The 18,628-nt window shown below is 43.1% G+C and overlaps 1 protein-coding gene across 1 annotated transcript in view; it reads right to left on the reverse strand.

Annotated features, from left to right (window-relative positions):
* Nucleotides 1-1,745: 1,745 nt before the first annotated feature.
* The window catches only part of LOC6737106 (BAI1-associated protein 3), a 52,857-nt gene continuing 35,974 nt past the window's right edge, over nt 1,746-18,628 (reverse strand). The window contains exons 5-13 of the mRNA XM_039293053.2: nt 17,499-17,748; nt 14,437-14,677; nt 12,457-12,625; nt 9,902-10,208; nt 8,630-9,142; nt 8,063-8,536; nt 5,188-6,577; nt 4,834-5,080; nt 1,746-4,758 (exon numbers count right to left, since the gene is read on the reverse strand). Of these exons, the coding sequence (XP_039148987.1) occupies nt 4,667-4,758; nt 4,834-5,080; nt 5,188-6,577; nt 8,063-8,536; nt 8,630-9,142; nt 9,902-10,208; nt 12,457-12,625; nt 14,437-14,677; nt 17,499-17,748 (3,683 nt within the window). The 3' untranslated portion in view covers nt 1,746-4,666. The remainder of the gene's footprint in view (nt 4,759-4,833; nt 5,081-5,187; nt 6,578-8,062; nt 8,537-8,629; nt 9,143-9,901; nt 10,209-12,456; nt 12,626-14,436; nt 14,678-17,498; nt 17,749-18,628) is intronic.

Below are 18,628 nucleotides of genomic sequence, written 5' to 3' on the forward strand. Positions count from 1 at the left end.
TTTTACTTAAAAATCAATATGCAGATTACTTTTACACTTGAAAACTATTTCTACATAATTCCCCAACTAGCTGTTAATTTGTCACATTTTCTCTCTATTTAAATTGTTTCAGTGCACTGGGATGCTAAGTGGGTGGTGGGAGGAGTTGCGGGTGGGAGTGAGAGCGTTACAGGGGTTACAGGGAGGTGAACTGCATTGGGGGCTTACTACATTAGGCTCCACTGGCTGACAGGCAACGCTTTTGGCCAGCTGCCGCACGTGACTGTGCAATGCTTTTGACTGCTGGCTGGAGCATTAGGGGTCATGTTGGCTGGCGGGCAGAAGTTGGGGGCTTAATTTGCATCATGTCATTAGGATGAGTGGCATCGATAATGGGGCCAGAGGCCCAACTCTCTGGGTCACTTTTCCCCGCACTTCCCGCTCTCTCTCTCTCTCTCTGTGAACGTTTAAGGTTGCAATTTATACGCTAAATGGTATTCAAAATAGTCATGTAAAAAAATATTACATGCCACATTTTTCGACATTTGTATAGAAATATTGCGCGAAATTTTCCAACAACTTTCATGCAACTTTCATTTGCGCAGTTTGCATTAGTTTACTTTCATAAATTATTTTGCAATTATAATTTGATAAAAATAAAAATAATGTATATATTATTTAAAAATTTAATTTTCATTTAATATGGCTTCCCACTGGACTGAAAAGTGCACTTACCAGCTGTTGTTTAACTTTCATCTGAAACTGAGATATGTGAAATATTTGTTCCCCATCTCCAGCGTGTCAAATCCTTACTAATTTTTTTATTTGCTCCGTACAGCGAATGTCGTCCTGTTCTAAGTTGGATATCTTTGATTCTGACACGAACAGGATCCTGTGCATACTTTGTGCATTGTCTATTTCAGGTTTTCCTCCTGCCAGCACTTTTTGCAAACACTTTTTTGTGAAATCCCTCACTCGGTTCCTCAGGGTAGTAGTAGTAGTAACTCGTTCGTTACTTTTTGTTGACTTTACGCATCAGGCGCAGCTCGAGATGCTCTGGTGTTTGTTCTTTGGCACTGCAAGTCGTAAAAAGTTTTTTGTGTGCGCGCTCTGGTGTCATAAAAGTTGCATAAAACTGCACAGATTTCTCAGTCGTGAGTGTCGTGAAAAAGTTTAGGTTGTGCCTTAAATACAATGAGACCATCTACATATGTACATATGTATCGTCGTCTCAAAGGATCGCTTTAAGTTGACCCCTTTAAGTGGCAAGTCGTTCGTACGTCATGTGCTTAAAATGGCTGAAAAAAGACAGGGGAAAAACCGACGGGTTCGCATGTGTCGGGATTTAATTTAGATAAAAGCTTTTCCACACTTTCACTCCGGACCTTTGACGTGCACCAGATAATGCCTCAAATCAATTCCGCAAACATTTTCCCGGCCGCAACCCCGACAGCAAGACGACAATTTGTTTTCATACCTCTGACGTCGGGATTGATTCTAGCTTATCAGTAGATGAAAGTTCTCTGGAAAATTAAATTGTTAGCAAATATAAATTACCAGCAAGTTGATAACGAATCTTACTCTTCTAGCAGCAATTACTTATCAATTAAAAAGGGTAGAACCTAAAGAGTTTCTTTGATTTCTGCTTGTCAGCTGGTGCGCTTCGTCACTACGTAAAATGGCGTCTACAGTACAATCTGCAATCCATTCCATAGCAATCCCATATTTACCTTTTCGTACCCTTTTGAATAAAAGACACTTGCTAGTTAATTATTCATTGACATTTATTGATTGAATTTGATAATGTTTTTTTTATTTGCTGCAGCATTTGTTGAATTTACATTGAATATGTTTTAAGGGGTTTCGTCCTCGGTTTCATTCTTAGTTTCCCTATCGCTTTCGTATCGATTTCATTTTGATTTGATATTAGCTGTGGCACAGACACACATTTATGTACTTAGCTATAGTTTAGTGTTTGCGGTGTTTGCTATTCAGATACATCCATTCAGATATTTACGGAGGGGAGCTTAGGAACCTGAATTGCGGCCCGTTGGTATTTGCATTCACATTTAAAAAACTATATTCTTTACGCTTGGTTTTCAGTAGTTTCCTTCAAAATATTGATATCAAGATTCGGCGGTGGATTGTTTAATTAGTTCTGTCTTGGCATACAAAAAATAGTTTCAAGTCCCTGGTATCTTTTTATTTTTTTTGTTGGTTGGGAATTATGTGCCCTGAATAAAACGGGGAAATAAATACATGTTACCTTCTTTATCATCGAAAATAGTTGCAGTTTTTGTATCTCAGCTGCTGGTCGCTTGTAAATGTGGCAATTAAAAGTGTTTCGTATTTGCATTTGCAATCTGTATATGTAGGAGGGCTCTTTGTAGGTTTCCTTTGTATTCTGTAACTAGCACAACAATTGCACATTCAAATATGTATGTATACATATATATATATATTTAGTTCTAGTATAGGTTTATGCATGTTTTGGCCTTGGTTTTTCCACAGTTTCAGTTGCTTGTTGGGTTTGTTGCGGTTGGGAAATGCGTTTGGTCTCATTGTTTGGCCAATTTCCGCATTCTTCTATCAGTTTCGCTTTGAAATGAAATTTTACAATTGTTTAAAATTATCCTACTCTGCCTGCTTCATATATTTTTCACATTTTTTTGTTTGTTAAATAGTGCTAGTAACATGAATAATTTAATTTGATTTGATTTCATTTTATTTGTTCTTCTTCGATCGCGTGTGTGTTTGAATTTGTGAAATTATCATAGGTACACATATCAACACAGTAGTTAATGGTTGGTTAGTACAGCAAACTCTGGCCTATATTTAATTATTTATCCAATTAACTATTTGTCTGCTTACTGGCTTTTTGCTGCACATGCATTCTGGAAGATAGCAGTTTGAAGTGGGTAGTTTTCGAAAATAACGAGTGCCCTTTGGAAGATACTGAGTGAAAGTGGGAGTACTTAGAAGAAATTATGATCGTACAGCGTTGACTCTACTTCGATGTTTCATATCTTTTACTCGGGATCCTAACATCCCTGCGTCCAGGATTGTCACTGATCACTGTCGATGTCTTGGCGATGGCAGACTAAAATAACTATAGAAAAACACAACTCAAAAAAGAAGTTTTTGAAGTGAAAAAAGGTTGAATGGCTGTGCAGTGATGAGAAACCAAAGAATTATCTTACAAACTAAATACTTGTTTATCGATTAAGTTTGTATCCATTTATCTATATATAGTTATGTATATCATCTTTGCATAATACTCCATTTACTTGTGATTAACAATCATGAAATTTCTTTGCAGATCTCTTGAGTTAAGTGTAAATATTAAAAATATTTAGTTGTAATTTGACTTGGATTTTCATCTTTGTTGTGCATCTTTTAGTAGTTTAGTTTTAGTTTAGTTTCGTTTTATCCTCAGTTTTTACCCACTTAAATTGTCCTCAGCCACGCCCACTGCCTCCCTAGCGACAGGTATAAAAAGTTCTTGCTACAGTTTACAGTTAAGAGTTACAGTTTCAACAATTTCTTCAATTATTTATAACACACACACAGCTAACCGCGTGCATAGGTTTTAAGTTCCTTCATCATAGAGACCCTTGTATATAGTACAAAATTTACAATAGAAGCGAGTCCTTCTGGGTGGGTTAAACCAATTGGGGGTTTGGGGTTCTTTTCGAAGGAGACTGGATCCATAAAAGTGGGTGGGGGATGGGAAGGAAAGCCCTAAGTTGTGTATAAGCAAAAGAGCTGAAGGCTGCCTCTCTGGGGACAAGCGCGTGTCTAATAAATTTATACAAAATCTGTGCTCAGAAAATAGTTTACAAATATACTTTAGACTTAGTTACACTGTCCTTTGGGCGTGATATAAAATGTACAAATCATGTACATATATCTCATATTTAATATTTATTTTGTAAATAGCTTTCTCCTGTCTGTGTATAGTAAGTGTATTATCGTGTCTTGTGTTTCTTTTTGGGGGGTTTTCAAAGAAGCTCAGAGTTACGCAGTTTTTGATTGTTTCTTGGCGTATGGTAGAAAATATGTGACGCTGAATTGTGGCTTGTATAATTAGGTATACTTGTTGCTGATATTATTCGTATTTCGTTTAAATTGACCCAAAAAGTGTTTCAGTGTACAAGTGATATTTTGCGAGTTTTCAACAATGTATATCGTCTTTTTCTGGTAAAAGTCTTCAAAACGCATCTGGGTGCTGGAGTAGATAGCTCAAGTTTTTGTGTGTGTTTCGCATATGTGATTTTTGCTGTAGATAACTTTGGTTTGATTGCCAATTTGTGACAATTTCAGCAATGCTAGGCTTCTAATAAGTCCCTAATTTGTGTTTCAATTTATTCATAATTTTGTTCAAGCAACTTTTTGTGTGTAGAGCTGGGGAATCTCTGAATTCCCCGATTTGTAGTCACTCGTCACTTTTGCACCATTTGAATTTCGATTCCTTGCTAACATTTACAAACTGAAGAGAATGAGGAGTCTTTGTCGAACAACTAGATTAAGTACAATACATACAATGCTGGTTTGGATACAATTTAGATTGGTTAAGTTATATCAACATCAACGCCATCGATGCAATTACATTGCTCGATCCGCACTTTTCAACGTTTTACAAACGGTTCGTTCGGTAGTCCTGTTTCCTTTGTTATCCTTTCTAGAATCAATTGATAAACCGCGATTTCTGTTTGCGCACAAAGTCCTGAGCCTGCTTGTCATTGACGCGCACTTCGAGGATTTGCAAAATGGGATTGCCTTCATGGGTGGGAGGGTAGAACAATTTAAATAGCATCAAAGGATAACTACGCTATTTGGGTATTTTCTACTCACATTTATCCTTTTGCTCCATGAGTGGCAGCTCGATTTGTTTCAGTCCATGGAAGTTGTCCACACTCGTACTGTAGTCAGCCACACCGGGTATGTTTCCCAGTGCCAAATAGGCCTCGCCACCGAAATCATTCGCCGTCAGGACATCGTGATCCATCACCGTGAAACAAATCATGGCTCCTTCGGTCAAACATTGCTCCAGGGTCACGGAGAACTCAAAGCACTCATCGAAAACGGGGTTGAGTGTACGCTAAATGTATGAATATTTCAAAAATTAACATATATATTTTTAGAAACTATGGTTCCATGTAGGAAGTATGTTATGTTCTAGCTGAATGTAGTTAATTGGTATCCTACCTTATGCACATTCGTCTGCTGCTCCATGCAGTGCAAGAAAACCCTTCGCGGCAGTAGTTCAATGACCACGAAGGGATCGCTGAAGCCATTCGGATCCAGGGGCACCACATCCCTGGCATGCAGGACCTCCACGCAGAGCGAGTCGTGGTTGAAGTAGGCCCTCACCGCCAGCGATCCATATGGCGAGGGCATGACGGCCATCAGCTGCTCCCTCAGACGTTGCATATAGAACATGTCGATCAGCCGATCCGTGTCCGTTTTGTGGAACTGAAGCCGCTGCTCGATGCGCCAGAAGTCCTCGGTGTGCAGGCACTCCAGGAGCAGTCCCTGACCCTCGGCATGAAAGAAATCGATGAGCAGTTGCAGTGCCTCATAGAGTCGCTTGTGGAAATGAGTCGGCTTGTCCGTCTCATCACCAGTTTCCATTTGGCGGGACATCTCGCCCAGAACCGTCTTCCAAATAAATCGCAGCGATCGGTTGAAGTTCTTGGTGAGCAGGGCGCTGTTCAGAGCAGCCAGGTGGCAATCCAAGTACTCCAGCAGTGGTACAATGGCTTGATTTGCGGGCAGCGAGTCGGGTGACCAGGCCAGATGGAACATGGCCTTTTGCAGTGACATCTGCATGAGTGGAGCCAACTTGGACAGTATCCGCTCACACCTGTTCTCCATGTGAGTGAGACTGGACTCGAGAAGATTATCGGCCGACTCCTCCAGCGGCTGCTCATCGGAACGAAACTCCGCCAGAGTACGACGCACATACTCCACATTGTTGACGGTCACACACATGTCATCCGAACACCGGAATGGACCCTGCTGCTCGTAGTAGCCACTGTCCGCCAGTGCGGTGTGAATTAAATCGCAATAGTGCATGGCCGCCGAGCAGACCACATCGATGAGCTGCGACTCCATCATGATGGCCGTATCCTCATCCGGCCAATTGAGCACCTTCCAGAACTCCTTGATGTTCAGCAGCGTGCTGGCCGTGTCCACCGAGGAGCTGCTGTACCGCACAATTCGCTCACCTTCGCATATGGCATCCATACGTATGGCCGCCCTAATCCTCTGCAGCGCCTTGGCCTTGCTCACCATCATCCAGCGCTCCAGCGTAGGTATAAACCACTCGTGGCTGTTGCTCAACGCCAATGGCTTCTCCGGCGGCTGAGGCTGGGCGGACAGGTGTCGCTTCAGCTGACAGAACTCCTGCAGGGCCAGGAACAACTCGAACGGCTTGGTGTCCACCGGCTCCGCATCGCCTTCGAGCACGGCGTACTGGGATAGGTTCATTCGCACACCGGGCACCTGGCCAGCGGCCATCCGGCTGTACACCTCCTCGCCCACCATCGCATCGTATTGTTTGTAGATGATGCTGAAGTACTGTATGCCATTCGTGCTGCCGAGAAAGATAGAAACGTTTACGTGGCTGGACATCGATTTATGGGATTTATGGGATCTCAGGTGTTCGTTCGCTCGGCTTGTTATTGCTTTAATTATTTCTTTAACTTTTCCCGAAGGTATATCTTCCCTCTCTTTGTTTTATTGCGCATGGGACTCTTTTTTTAAAGGTTATTTAGTGTGATAGGAACTGGAACTTTCGTTGCTAGTAAGCAATAACCAAACAATAACCACAATAACTACAATAACCAAACTACTCATTCAAATAATATCATTTACTCATTTTTAATAAAAAGGTCTTAAAGCTCATAAATAAACTAACTTTTTATGGTATAAACACCTGACACAGTCATCACCACTTAAGCTGCCTTTCCGCCCAAAGAGTTGCGAATAATGGCCTGCCGAGTTTAAAGCGAGAAAATGGAGCAATTAGCCGGCAAGTAAATTTTGCTAATGCTACCCGACTCCAGGACTCAGCACTCAACACTTTGGCTGACAGCCCCTGGACATTTGTTAAATGCCTCGTCAGGATGGCCGGGTTGTTCGCCGGGCCGAAAAAGAGAAGGGCAACGTGAGAGCATTTTTATGACAGCGCAATTAATTTGGGGCTTATGTGTGTAAGCCACTTGATGTCCTCATTAAGGTCCTTTTATGGCCGCGCTAACTGGCGAATATGTGACTGATTAGTCCGGCGGGATGGCCAAGGATGCGGCTCTATGCACCTATAAATGACCCGTTATGGAAGCACTTCCGGTTGCGTTTACGGCCGTAACGTGATCTCAGCGATTAGGTGGTTCGATTTATCATTTCACTTGATGGACATTCCAAAATTGTGGTAGAAACCAGTGCTGGCATCTAAATTGATACCTAAATGGTACAGGTATCTTATAAATTCTAAGCTACATTAAACAGTAGGTAACTTCCGGATGGAAATGCACGCTTCCGGTTACATTTATTTGAGAAGTTAAGTGAGAAACACTTGGCCCTTTGGGGTTGAACTAGTTCAGTCACTTTCAACGCTGCTGGCAATCTGTCATGACAACATTTTGTGGCCCTCATTAATGCTCGTTAGCTTTATGACTTTGACTTGGCCATTTGACAAATGCACAAGCTGATTAGAAACCGGCAACTGTAAAGTGCTCCGCCCCCGGCGCCGATGGCGGATTAGTTGGTATCGAAGTGACGCCACTTGCGTGGGGGTCACAATTCAATTGGGTCAACACGGAGTTCGCATGGTAACCCCTGATCCTGGGATGGGATCGAACGGTATCCAGCTTGTTTTGTTAAATGTTCCGAGCACATTTTATGTATATCTAGGATGAGGACAGTGGGTGCGTGGACCTTGGACCAGCCATTTAATGGGCAACACGTGTGCCACATACCCAATCCAATCCAAACCGATGCGTGTGGGTGTGGGTATGGGTGTTGGACAAAGGTAACTAACCGAAACCGGCGACTAAAAGTGATCCTAAAATCTACTCACTTGTCGAAGAGGGCATGGTAGTACGTCTGTCCCAGCTGAATGTCCGCCGTTAATGTTGTTACGAAATTCGATAATGGATTGGGCATTGACTGCGATTCCCGCATCACCGTTTGGCCCCACATCACGGACCCTTTGCGCAGGGCATTGACCACCTCGCCCCTGACGCCCTTATTGAATGGACAGACGGCGCGAAAGGCCCGCATGGAGCCGAGGAGTCCCAGGCAGCGCAGCAGGAATTCCAGTCGAATTAGAGATGGCGGATTGAGGGCTGGGAAGATGTCCCTGTGCCGACGGATTTGGTTGAGGGAGCGCTCCACGAAGCCATTCATCGCATCCGCCAGCCACTGCTCCAGATCTCGACTGAGTGCCTCCTGGTTGGGCTGATTCCACTGCTTCTCCACGTCGCTCAGCAGGCGATGCAGGAACTTGGGGTCCAGCGGGGTAGATCGATTCAGTTTGGCAGCAGCCACATATCTGGAAATGGAATTATTTGTTTCAAAAGCAAGTTTCAGTCAAAGAATTTAGCTATTTATATATTTAATAATGAAATAATCTATAGTAACCCACCTGGCCATGGCGCAGTGTAAGTCCGAGAGATCCGACTGCACGGCCAGCTGATGCAGAATGGTCAGAGCCGGACCCGGAAGGTCACCACACCAGGTCCACGAAGGCTCGTGCGTGGTGACCTCGTGCTGCATAAATACCTGTTGGAGCTGCTCCACCTTGTGGATCTGCTGCTCGTGGTTCTCCTCGCTAACAGTGCTCCGATCCTCGCGAGTCGAAAGCCACAACTTGAGCCGGATGCGACCCTGCACGGTGCTGCGATGACTGCGTGCTTCCAGCTTAAACCAGGCATCCAGTCCGGTGGACGGGATCTCCGACAGCGGAATGTTCACGGAGCCCAGGAAATCGTCCTGCGAACCCTGACGAGCGGATTGACACACCTGTTTGAAGAAGCGACCCAGTCCACGGACGCCACGGACCTCGTTCAGTCGCGAAACGGCGTCCATGACGCAGCTTTCGTCGTCGTGGTCCCAAATGTCCAGGTGAAAGGTGTCCGTATTGATGTCATCTATGTCGCTGTGGGAAGTAATAATATGGGGAAGTGCAATTTAAATTCAAGTGATTTATTTTTCCGCAAAGATTTATGGTTATTCTGGGTGCTAAGCTTTTCTGCTCCATTTAATTTATAGCTCGATTTATTCTTGCTTTGAAGCTGAAACAATATTTTCCCTACCCTTGTGGTTGATTTCCCAAGAATAACACGTAATTTGTTTCATTTCAAAAACCTTGGGTAATTATTGAGAAAAGATTCATATTTCGAGGAACATGTGGTTTCCCTTTAATGAAGGCAATGATACAAGAATTCTGAGAAACAATAAACCAATTAAATATGTACTAATTTGTTATTCCATGAAAAGTATGAATCAACAATCTCTTTGTTATATTAATTATCGCACGAATCACTACTCATTTGTTATGAAAAGGGCATTTTAAATTTGGTATCCTTGCCTCTTTCATTTTTATTGCAGTTGCAATATAAGCTTTATTCCATTTCTTATGTGCATTTGTGCTTCATTTATGGAAAATGCAAATTAATTTGTTTCTTTTATGGCTTACAACTCGTAAAATACATTCGATATGGAAACGAAGCATGTGACAGGAACCACAAATGCCAATGATTTGTTTAAATTTCATTTTGCTGTTGCCAGGATTTCTCATTTATCAGTCGATCGGGCGGAAACAAAAATGCCTGTCTTTTGATGCTTGCCGCTTCGATTCAGTTCCACAAATCCATCATTAAATGTCAGAGCTTAGAATCGCAATGGATTTACTTACAATTTGAACTTCTCGTTCCACTTGGGCGTCAGTGTGTGCGGCTTGATGCTGGTCGCCTTAATGAGTTTGGCCGGTACCGGTCCGCCCAGTGAGTCGCGCTGCTCCCGCCGTCCCGCCTCCCGCCGCTTGAAGCTCAGCCGGAAGCTGTGCTTCCGGTGCGGCGGCGAGTCCGTGGCGCTATTATCAAAGCCGCCGCTCATGTCCGCCGAAAGGGCGCGCGGCGTCGGCGGCAGCGGCAGCGGCGACACGGGCGGACCGCCGTTTTCGTCCGGCTGGATGCCCAGCATGCAGTACGGATCCGAGAAACCTGGGCGGGTGGACAATGAATAATTAAGTTAACATGGAACAAAGTTTTGGATTTTGCAGAGAGAGAGAGATTCAGACAACAGAAAATTAAATATGTATTAGTTAGGTTAGCAAATAAAATAGTATTTAAAGGCTGCAAATTCATTTGCAAGGATAAACATAAATTAGTTAATTGACAGATATACAATAAAACAATGTTCATGTTTTAAGCTCGCAGATAGCTACACAAAAAGATATAAAGATATAATTTTGCAATTTTTCACTCAAGTGTTGCCCTTAAAAATACAATAATAATTCAATTAATGAGCTATGGTGGCGCAATGTAACTGATATTATGTTTTTATCTTCGAGCGAACCAAGATACAAAAAGATGGATGCTGACATGGAGGAGGGTATAAATAATGTGGAGTGGGAAATGGTGGCGCATTAATGAAGAGGTCGCCTGATGACATTAAATGGCAATTAATGGCACTGCCGGCGGGGACAACGTGGCGTCAGCTGCTCCCAGTCACACATTGCGTATGATTAACATTTCATTTGCATAAAGTGCCGCTCAATTATTGAGTGCCAGTGATTTACGCGCACATCGCAGAGCTCTTCGCCTGCCACAGATGCCAAGATTAAGATTTTTGCACAAAGATCTACATAATTGAAACAATTACGCAGCCTTGAGGACAATTTCTCCAAGCCGACACGATATGATTTCAGGGCGATTAATTTAATTGGGTTCAAAGTGGACAGCAAATAAGCGAAGTAATATCCGATTGCCATTGCTGGCTGATTATGTACTAAAACGGATTCCTTACGGATTCGATTTACATTTAGTGTGTTTTTGCGCCGGTAAATCGATTACGCCGCCGAAATGATTTATTTGAAATTCGGACTCGTACATTGAAGCCACTCATTGTAATGGCCAATTTGATTGTTGCCTTTCATGCTTGACCAGTCAGCCGCTGGAAGGGAAGGGCTTTACTGGCTGCTAATGAAAATCGAACCAAGCCGACCCGAATCGAATCGCATGGAATCGCACGGAACTGAACCTGATTCTCAGCCTTGCCAGCTTATTTGGCCCATCGAGAATGGGCTCAAACAAAAGCAGACCGCTCTCATCGGCCACGTTTCATTGGCAACGAGTTGTTTGCCATCTGCCCAGGGGCCCCGGGTCCACAAAACCCCCCATCCCAGCCAGAAGGATGCCTCATTCTGGCCTATTTGCTGTGCCCCCTGCCTGCAGACGTTGGCCGTCATCATCAGTACATTTAACAGATGGCAGACGGCACACTAACACTGCACTACTTCTTCACGGATTGGGCATGGTGATGGGAATGGGGATGGTGATGTGGCCACCCGGCCAGCCGAGCGATAGAAAAATGCTCCAACTGAAGCAGACGCAGACGAAGGAGCACTCAACGTATTCCTTACACATCCTTGAGCACATTAAAATGCGAAATTGCGTTGCCTTCGATGAGGCTGCTGCTGCTGCTGCACTGAGAAGAATTCCTACAAGTTTCTCTTTGAGGGTAAAGAAATGGTGCTAATCATTTCGCAGAAGCCATCCAATATCTATGCTTACTATAACAATTTTGTTTCAACAGAATTATTTAAAATTTGTTAGATGAAATTAGAATGAAAATGCAATAAACTTTTAGCTCAACTTCAAACTAGATTGCTTGCAAAATTCCATGTAAGTGCCAACTTTTTTCCTGTGTTTTCGAAATAACACCTTTAGATGTAATTAAAAGTAATGCTTCACTTGCTGCCACGAACATTTCCCTCTGTGCATTTCTATTTCTGGTCGTTGGGGCTTCTGGCTCTTGAGCATAATGAACAAAATGGGAAGCATTAAATTGCAAATTTATTGAACGCACACGGAGCCGAAGGAACAAGATGGGGCATAACCAAAACTGTAACTTTGACTTGGTCGATTGGGGCAGGACAGCAACACAAATGCTGCACGGAAAATGTGGGATAATTGGTGGAAATAGTCAACGCACATGGTGCTCAGTTCCATAGATGATGGCTCGTTTGGCTTTTTGATTTGCCCAAGTGCACACACACACCTACACACATGCCGCATAATGCAATTACCGCAGTAGCCGCAAAATCAATTTACAAACTAAAAATATTTACGCACGGTAGATGGATAGGCAGATTGAAACATTGATTGGGGGGCAGGTGGATGCTAGTCGGGCGGAAAAGTGTGGAAATTTGTGGAAAAGTGCGGCAAAGTGCCGATTGTGTTGGCTTACCATTGGCATCCTTTGCCTCGAGGCCATCAGCCTCGATTACCACCGCAGAGAGTACGATTATCTTTGGTTTATCCTCGGCGGAGGCGTGCAGCAGGCGATAATGACGATCCGGATTGACACCGAAGGCGCGCTGTGCGTGCAGATACATTTCGTCCTTGTAGTGTGCAAACTGTGCTCCGGATTTCGCAAGGAGTTTGGAGTATGGAGCATGTTGCGCCACATTACGTATACGCCGCATGTGACGCGCAGAGGGAGAGAGTAATATATTCAAAAATTTAATTTAATTATATTGTCGTTCATTTGTAAATATTTTGCAAGTCAACAAAATTATAATATCATTTTTGGGACAAAAATTTGCATATTTCGCTTTGGCTGAAATTTCGTTTATTGACTTCCCGCCCCCGCCCTCCTCATCGAACCAAATCCACTTTCTTTTCACTCTCTTTTCTCCATCGAATGTATTGATTTATCCTCGTTGAATTTATTAGCCTGCCGTCTTTTGATTTCAATCACGCTTCGAAAAACGCTTTCATCATTTTCCCCACTACTGGGATGTTATTATAATTTGATTGCTTTCGCTGCAGTCGAAATTATGAATAATCTTGACTTTCATTAAATTTACTCGATAGATTGCTGCACACAATCTGCATTTAGCGAGCAATATTTTAAAAATTTAATTACATTTACTTGTAATACGCTGTTTTGGATGAAGAGAACTTGGATTGATTTTTAAGTGGGAAAATTAAATATTCCTTCTGTGTGCTTAACTAAATCAGCGAATTGGATTTTTGCGACTTAAGCTTGATGATCCCAGTTACATTTATACTCATTAGGCAAAAAATGAAGTGGCGCCTTCATTTAAGATACTCTTACTGCTACTGCAACTAAAGTCTTTATAATTGAAAATAATCGGAGCTCAGCTCGGTTTGTTTATCTTTTAAATGGCACACCACTTGGCCGGATTGTTACCAAGCAACCTTCGCAATTCAGCAACTGTTTCTGCAACTGTTTCCCGCATTCCATTTCGTTATTACTTTTATTTTATTTTTTCCGCTTTTCATTAATTTCCATTAGGACAGGTTTAACCCTCTGATGGCTCGCTGGCCGAGCAAATCGCATTTATTTGTAATTATTTACCATTAAATGCAAAAACTCGAGCATTGGGGACGCCCGCAGAGTCGGCCAGGCCATAACTTTACTGACTTGGCCAACTCACTGCTTCGTCCTTCGTCCTTCGTCCTGTTTTCTCATTTCTCGATCCGCTTTGCGGAGACCCGCGAGATTTGACCGGTTTCAACTCAATCACAGCAGGAGCGAAGCAACCTTATTTTCCGCTACTAGTTGAAACTTTTGTTATGATGGCGTAACCTTGCCATCCGCCACCCACTTTCACGCCCACTGGGGAGGAGCTGCTCAAGTTTCATTAGTTGTGCACTGGGCGTCTAACAATTTTCTTACTGCTAAATTAAAAACGATAATTGAAAAATGAACTCGTGTTAAGCCGGGCTCGACCATGGCAGAATTATTGGGAAATTCCTTTTGAAAATGGCAATCAGCAATGAGAAGGAAAAGTAGCACATTTTTAATTGAATTTTGCTACCCTCTCAACAGAGACTTGGGAGCTTGGAAATGGAATGAAATATCCCCATCCACCCACTTGATTTCGTCCAGTTGCAAAATCTCCGAATCCCAGAATGTGCTTCCTTGCCTTTGGGCTGGCCAAAACCCCAAGCATTAATCATTCAAATTGCAAAACGTCTCAAAGCTTAAGGCCGGCGATTAAGCCTTTCAATCATGTGGTGTCCCCGCCCCGGAGCAAAAATGTTTTCCGTATCTCCTAAATCGCCCTAATTTGTGTAATTTGCAACTATTTGCATAAGTCCCCGTAACCCAAACCTAAGCTCCATCCCAAAAATGTCCCAAATCATAATTGTATTCGAAGCAGCTGAGGCAACTACTCATCCCGGAATATTGATTTACCTGTCCACCTGGAGCCGGTGCGCCCACCGTATTGGCAATGGTGTGCAGCACCTCCGCATACAGCTTCTCCTTCTCGTCCTGGCGGTCAATGGACTCCTCACCCGCCGGCGGATCACGTTCATTCTCGGGATTAGCCTCGGCACGTGCTTCGGCGGCACGCGTGGCCGACATGCGACGATTTTCACGTTTCCAGCCCAGCGATGTAAAGTTCTCGAAGTACGACCCATCCGTTTCCTGAACGCTGTGAAGGGAAACATACAATAGGGGTATAAAATAGGGTTATTCATTGGAATACGTATGTGTGCATTTTTATGGAGTCTCACTCACTCACTCACTATCTATCTCTCTCTCTCAGTCGATTGGATATCAAAGGATATTCAAATCGACTGCTGCCGCTGTCAGTTGGGTGTCCAACTTTAATTGGCACTGTCAATATGCCGTTGCCGACATACAAATGTGACAGTGCCGTACCTATTTCAACTTTGATAAGGGTCGTCGCCTGTTGCCGCGTACCACTCGGCGTATGCTTGATATCCAAAAACCAGAGGCTTTCCCTGAGCCGCTAATTGTATACAAATATTCACCCGTCGGCACACAGAAAAAAAGGTCTATGAACCCAACTTAGTTAATTATTCAAAATATTTAATAAATTTTGAAACTAAGCTAAAATTTGACCTTAAGAAATCTAAAATTTCTCCTACTGAAGTTTGCTGCAAATTATATAGGTATGAGGACTTAAAACCTTGTAAACTTATCCATAATATTTGTTTACAGTGCATGCTAGATTGAAACTTTTTGGCTTTGGTCCTAACTAGTACTAGTCCCGATAGTGGATGCTCCTAATCATTTGATTTGCATGCCCCGCACTCTGGCAAAAGCCCATCGGATTTACTCGAGCAGCTGTGGCAGGAAAAAAGGAAAATTTTGGCCAAAAACTTTGTCCACTCAGCAGGGAAAACTGCTAAGCGGCTTAACTTTGTCGCCGGCGTTGATGATTTTTTACGTTTACGTTTATGGCAGAAAATAAACTGAAGAGCCCACGAAAGTAGGCAACAATTTCTGTCGGCACTTTTTCCTGTCGAGCCCGAAATGTTGGGAACACACACCTTTCGGTGTTCATCTAGACAAATATATAAATAAATATATATATATATCATATATATGTCGGTGAGTGTTTGGGGCGGAAGGCGTGTTCGTGCGAAAATGGCCAACATAATTGCCGTAAATGATAGGGTAGACTAACTGCGTTGTCTAAAGTTGTCCCACTTTAAAGTTGTTTTGTGAAAAAATGTAATTTTAAAGTTTTTGCCCAGATGTTTGAGTTGCTTTTATTTTTCTTCTTGCTGTCTTGCTTTGTGATTTCATCGCCTCGGAGAACGCTCATTTTTGGTTTCAATTTTTAAGATTTTTCCACAGTATTCTTGTCATTTTCTTTTTTTTTCGGGCTGAGGGAAAAGTTTTTGCTAAACTTTTTTATATTTCGTTCGTATTTATTTAGTCGCAAATATTTATTTTGTATTTAACTTAAGGTAAACAATTTTAAGGGCGAAAAAGTTTGTTTTTTTTTCCAGCACTTAATTAATATTGGTTTTTATTTGTCTGACTGCCAATTGATGCTAAATAATTGATAAGCAGCGGCTTTGTGTTAAGAGGGCTCTTATGAAATATAAATTAATCAGTCCCACTGCGAGCAATTTATTTTCGTTTTGCTAAAATTTATCGGCTGTGGTGGCAAACCAATGTTGTAGCAATTAGTTGTTAATGCATAAAATATGAGTTCTCGCGCATCAATTGCATTTTAATAAGCTCAATTTTTGGTTTGACTTCCAAATGGCGGAGAAATTCTATCTTTTCAACTAGCGTGCAATTAAATGTGAATAAATCAAATTGCTGTGCAAATGAGAAAAAATATATCAATATCAATAGTGGTCAATATCCACTGGTCTGCGCCCCAGGTCATGAGTTTACAAAGCGGTGAAAATTAATTTCATCCTTGAACAACTTTGGTATACTTTACGAGACCAATTATGCCGGAAAGCCAAAGCCAGCCATGTTAATGGATGTTAAAACTTCGCTGCTGGCAGCTCGGGCTCTTCAGGGCGCATTTCACACTTTCGGCTCATCAAAACCTCATATTTCTTTAAGCAATCTCCAGAGTAAACCTCATTTTCGGGCTTAATTAAATGTAACCTGTGATCCGCACTCGCGACGAGCGCACATTTCCAGGTTAAGCAGATGCCGCATTATGCAAAGTGCTGGAAAAGCTGCCTTTTGAGGCACAAAGATGGTGCTGCAGCGTCTGGAGGATGTTGCACCTGGATGCCAGATGATTCTCGGCCGCACTGAGAGCAATCCAAGGACCCAAAAGAGGCACCTTTAAGCCCAACGAACAAGACCCTCTATTTGTGAGTATGTGTCTGTGTGTGTTTGTGCAGGTTATTCCCAAACAAACTTTTCGACACTCAAAGGTTTTTTCGCCCGCATCCAAAGTTGCCATGGTCCTAGGCAAGTGGGCGGGTGCTGAAGTTTCTTTCCAATTTCGACGCCCAACTAACTGAAGGAACTTTTGTAATTACGTAATTATGAAGGTCGAGCGGTAAAGTTTTTGTTTGGCAATTCGAAAAACAAATCGAAAAACACAACTGTGAAATTGAAGTACATTAATTAATTGGTATGTATGTAATTTATTTTAGATTTTCCCCGCATTTGGTGACTCCCAGCGCCACGCCTTGTTTACTTTACTGCCCTCCAAATCCCCAAAGAAGCTCATTATGCCGCAATGTTTAATTTATGCATTTCACATGCGAATACCTCTGTATTCTCGCGTGTGTGTGTGTTTTGGTGTGTAAATATCTGGCAGCCAAGTTGGGGCAAAATATTAGCATTTCCATCTGTGGGTTAATTACCTCCAGCAAACATGCACCTCCACCCATTCCACTCTGCGACCCAATCTCCGCCAGACAGGCATTAAATTTGCCAAATCCATTGGCACTTCATCAACTATGCATTAAGGGCACCGGACTTGGATTTGGTCTCGGTTCTGGCTATGACTTTCCACTTACCCGGAATTGGAGCGCGGATCCACTTCGGGCCAGCTCAGGCGGCGTTTGCAGAAGGCCAGCGGCGGACGAGGCGGCGGATCCGGTTGATGCAGTGGCGAATTGCGTTGCCTGAAGGATCCGGTGCGCGGTGGAGCCAGGCATTCCAATGCCCGCGACTGGCGACGCGACTGGGGCGTGCCACCTGGCCCAACGGAGCCGGATGTCGAGGGACTGCCGGGTCCCGCGGCACCACCTGGTATTTTGGGGTAACCTTTTGGGAAAAAAATTAGAAGGGGTAAAAGCATGAGCTGGTGAGCAAAAGTTATTATACTTATTTACTCTAATATGGTTTGTATTTGGTTTGACTTCAATATAAAAATAATATAAATTTTTGAAGATGTGCTAACTACATATATGCAAAGGCATAAAGAAAATAGACCCATGTTTGTTTTCCCTTAGTTTTCTTTATGCTTCTGTGAACTTTCTTCACATCGAAATAAGAAGATTGAACAAAGTCGGACGAAAAGTTTGATCTTGGAAACTATTTGCCCTGTGCAATATCCTATAATTTCCCGCAACATGCAAATGTCTGTGGAGCACAGCTAGCTGATGGCCACGCTCACGGAAAGTCAGGTGTGTAAGGAACGCAGTCAAAGTCAATGTGGTGCGATGTGGTTCCGTGTGGTGCAGTGGTCCGTGCTGAAGGCAACGGTAGTGGCAACTGCAACGGCAATGCAACCGCAGCCCGCAACCTTGACATGCATCTGTGTGGGTCCTGTGGCTCCTGCAGCTGGTCCTGGTTGCCACTCCTGGCTGCCAAGGACTACGACGACGGTGGCAGAGAGTGCCTGTGGTGCGGGTTTCGGATGGAAATAGCTAACCATTGATGTGGCTATGAAAAGAATGCTTTTTTTTCTGGCCAAGTAGCGGTTGAGCCGGGCCAACTAAAAAATTGCAAAGAAAAGCAACGAAAGGAATACGAATATGCGCTCGAATTTCGGTTTGGTTTAAAAGTGTGCACAAGGCGTAAAGTCAAAGTTGGACTGCAGTGGACTGCGGAATTGGGAAAAGCGCTTACACACGTTGATGGGATATTTTTTTTTTTTTTTTGTTGCATGGAAACGACAATTCCCCGTTGGCAGCTGTTTGGC

Source organism: Drosophila simulans, chromosome 3L (genome assembly GCF_016746395.2).
Source record: "Drosophila simulans strain w501 chromosome 3L, Prin_Dsim_3.1, whole genome shotgun sequence".
NCBI classification, from domain to species: domain Eukaryota; kingdom Metazoa; phylum Arthropoda; class Insecta; order Diptera; family Drosophilidae; genus Drosophila; species Drosophila simulans.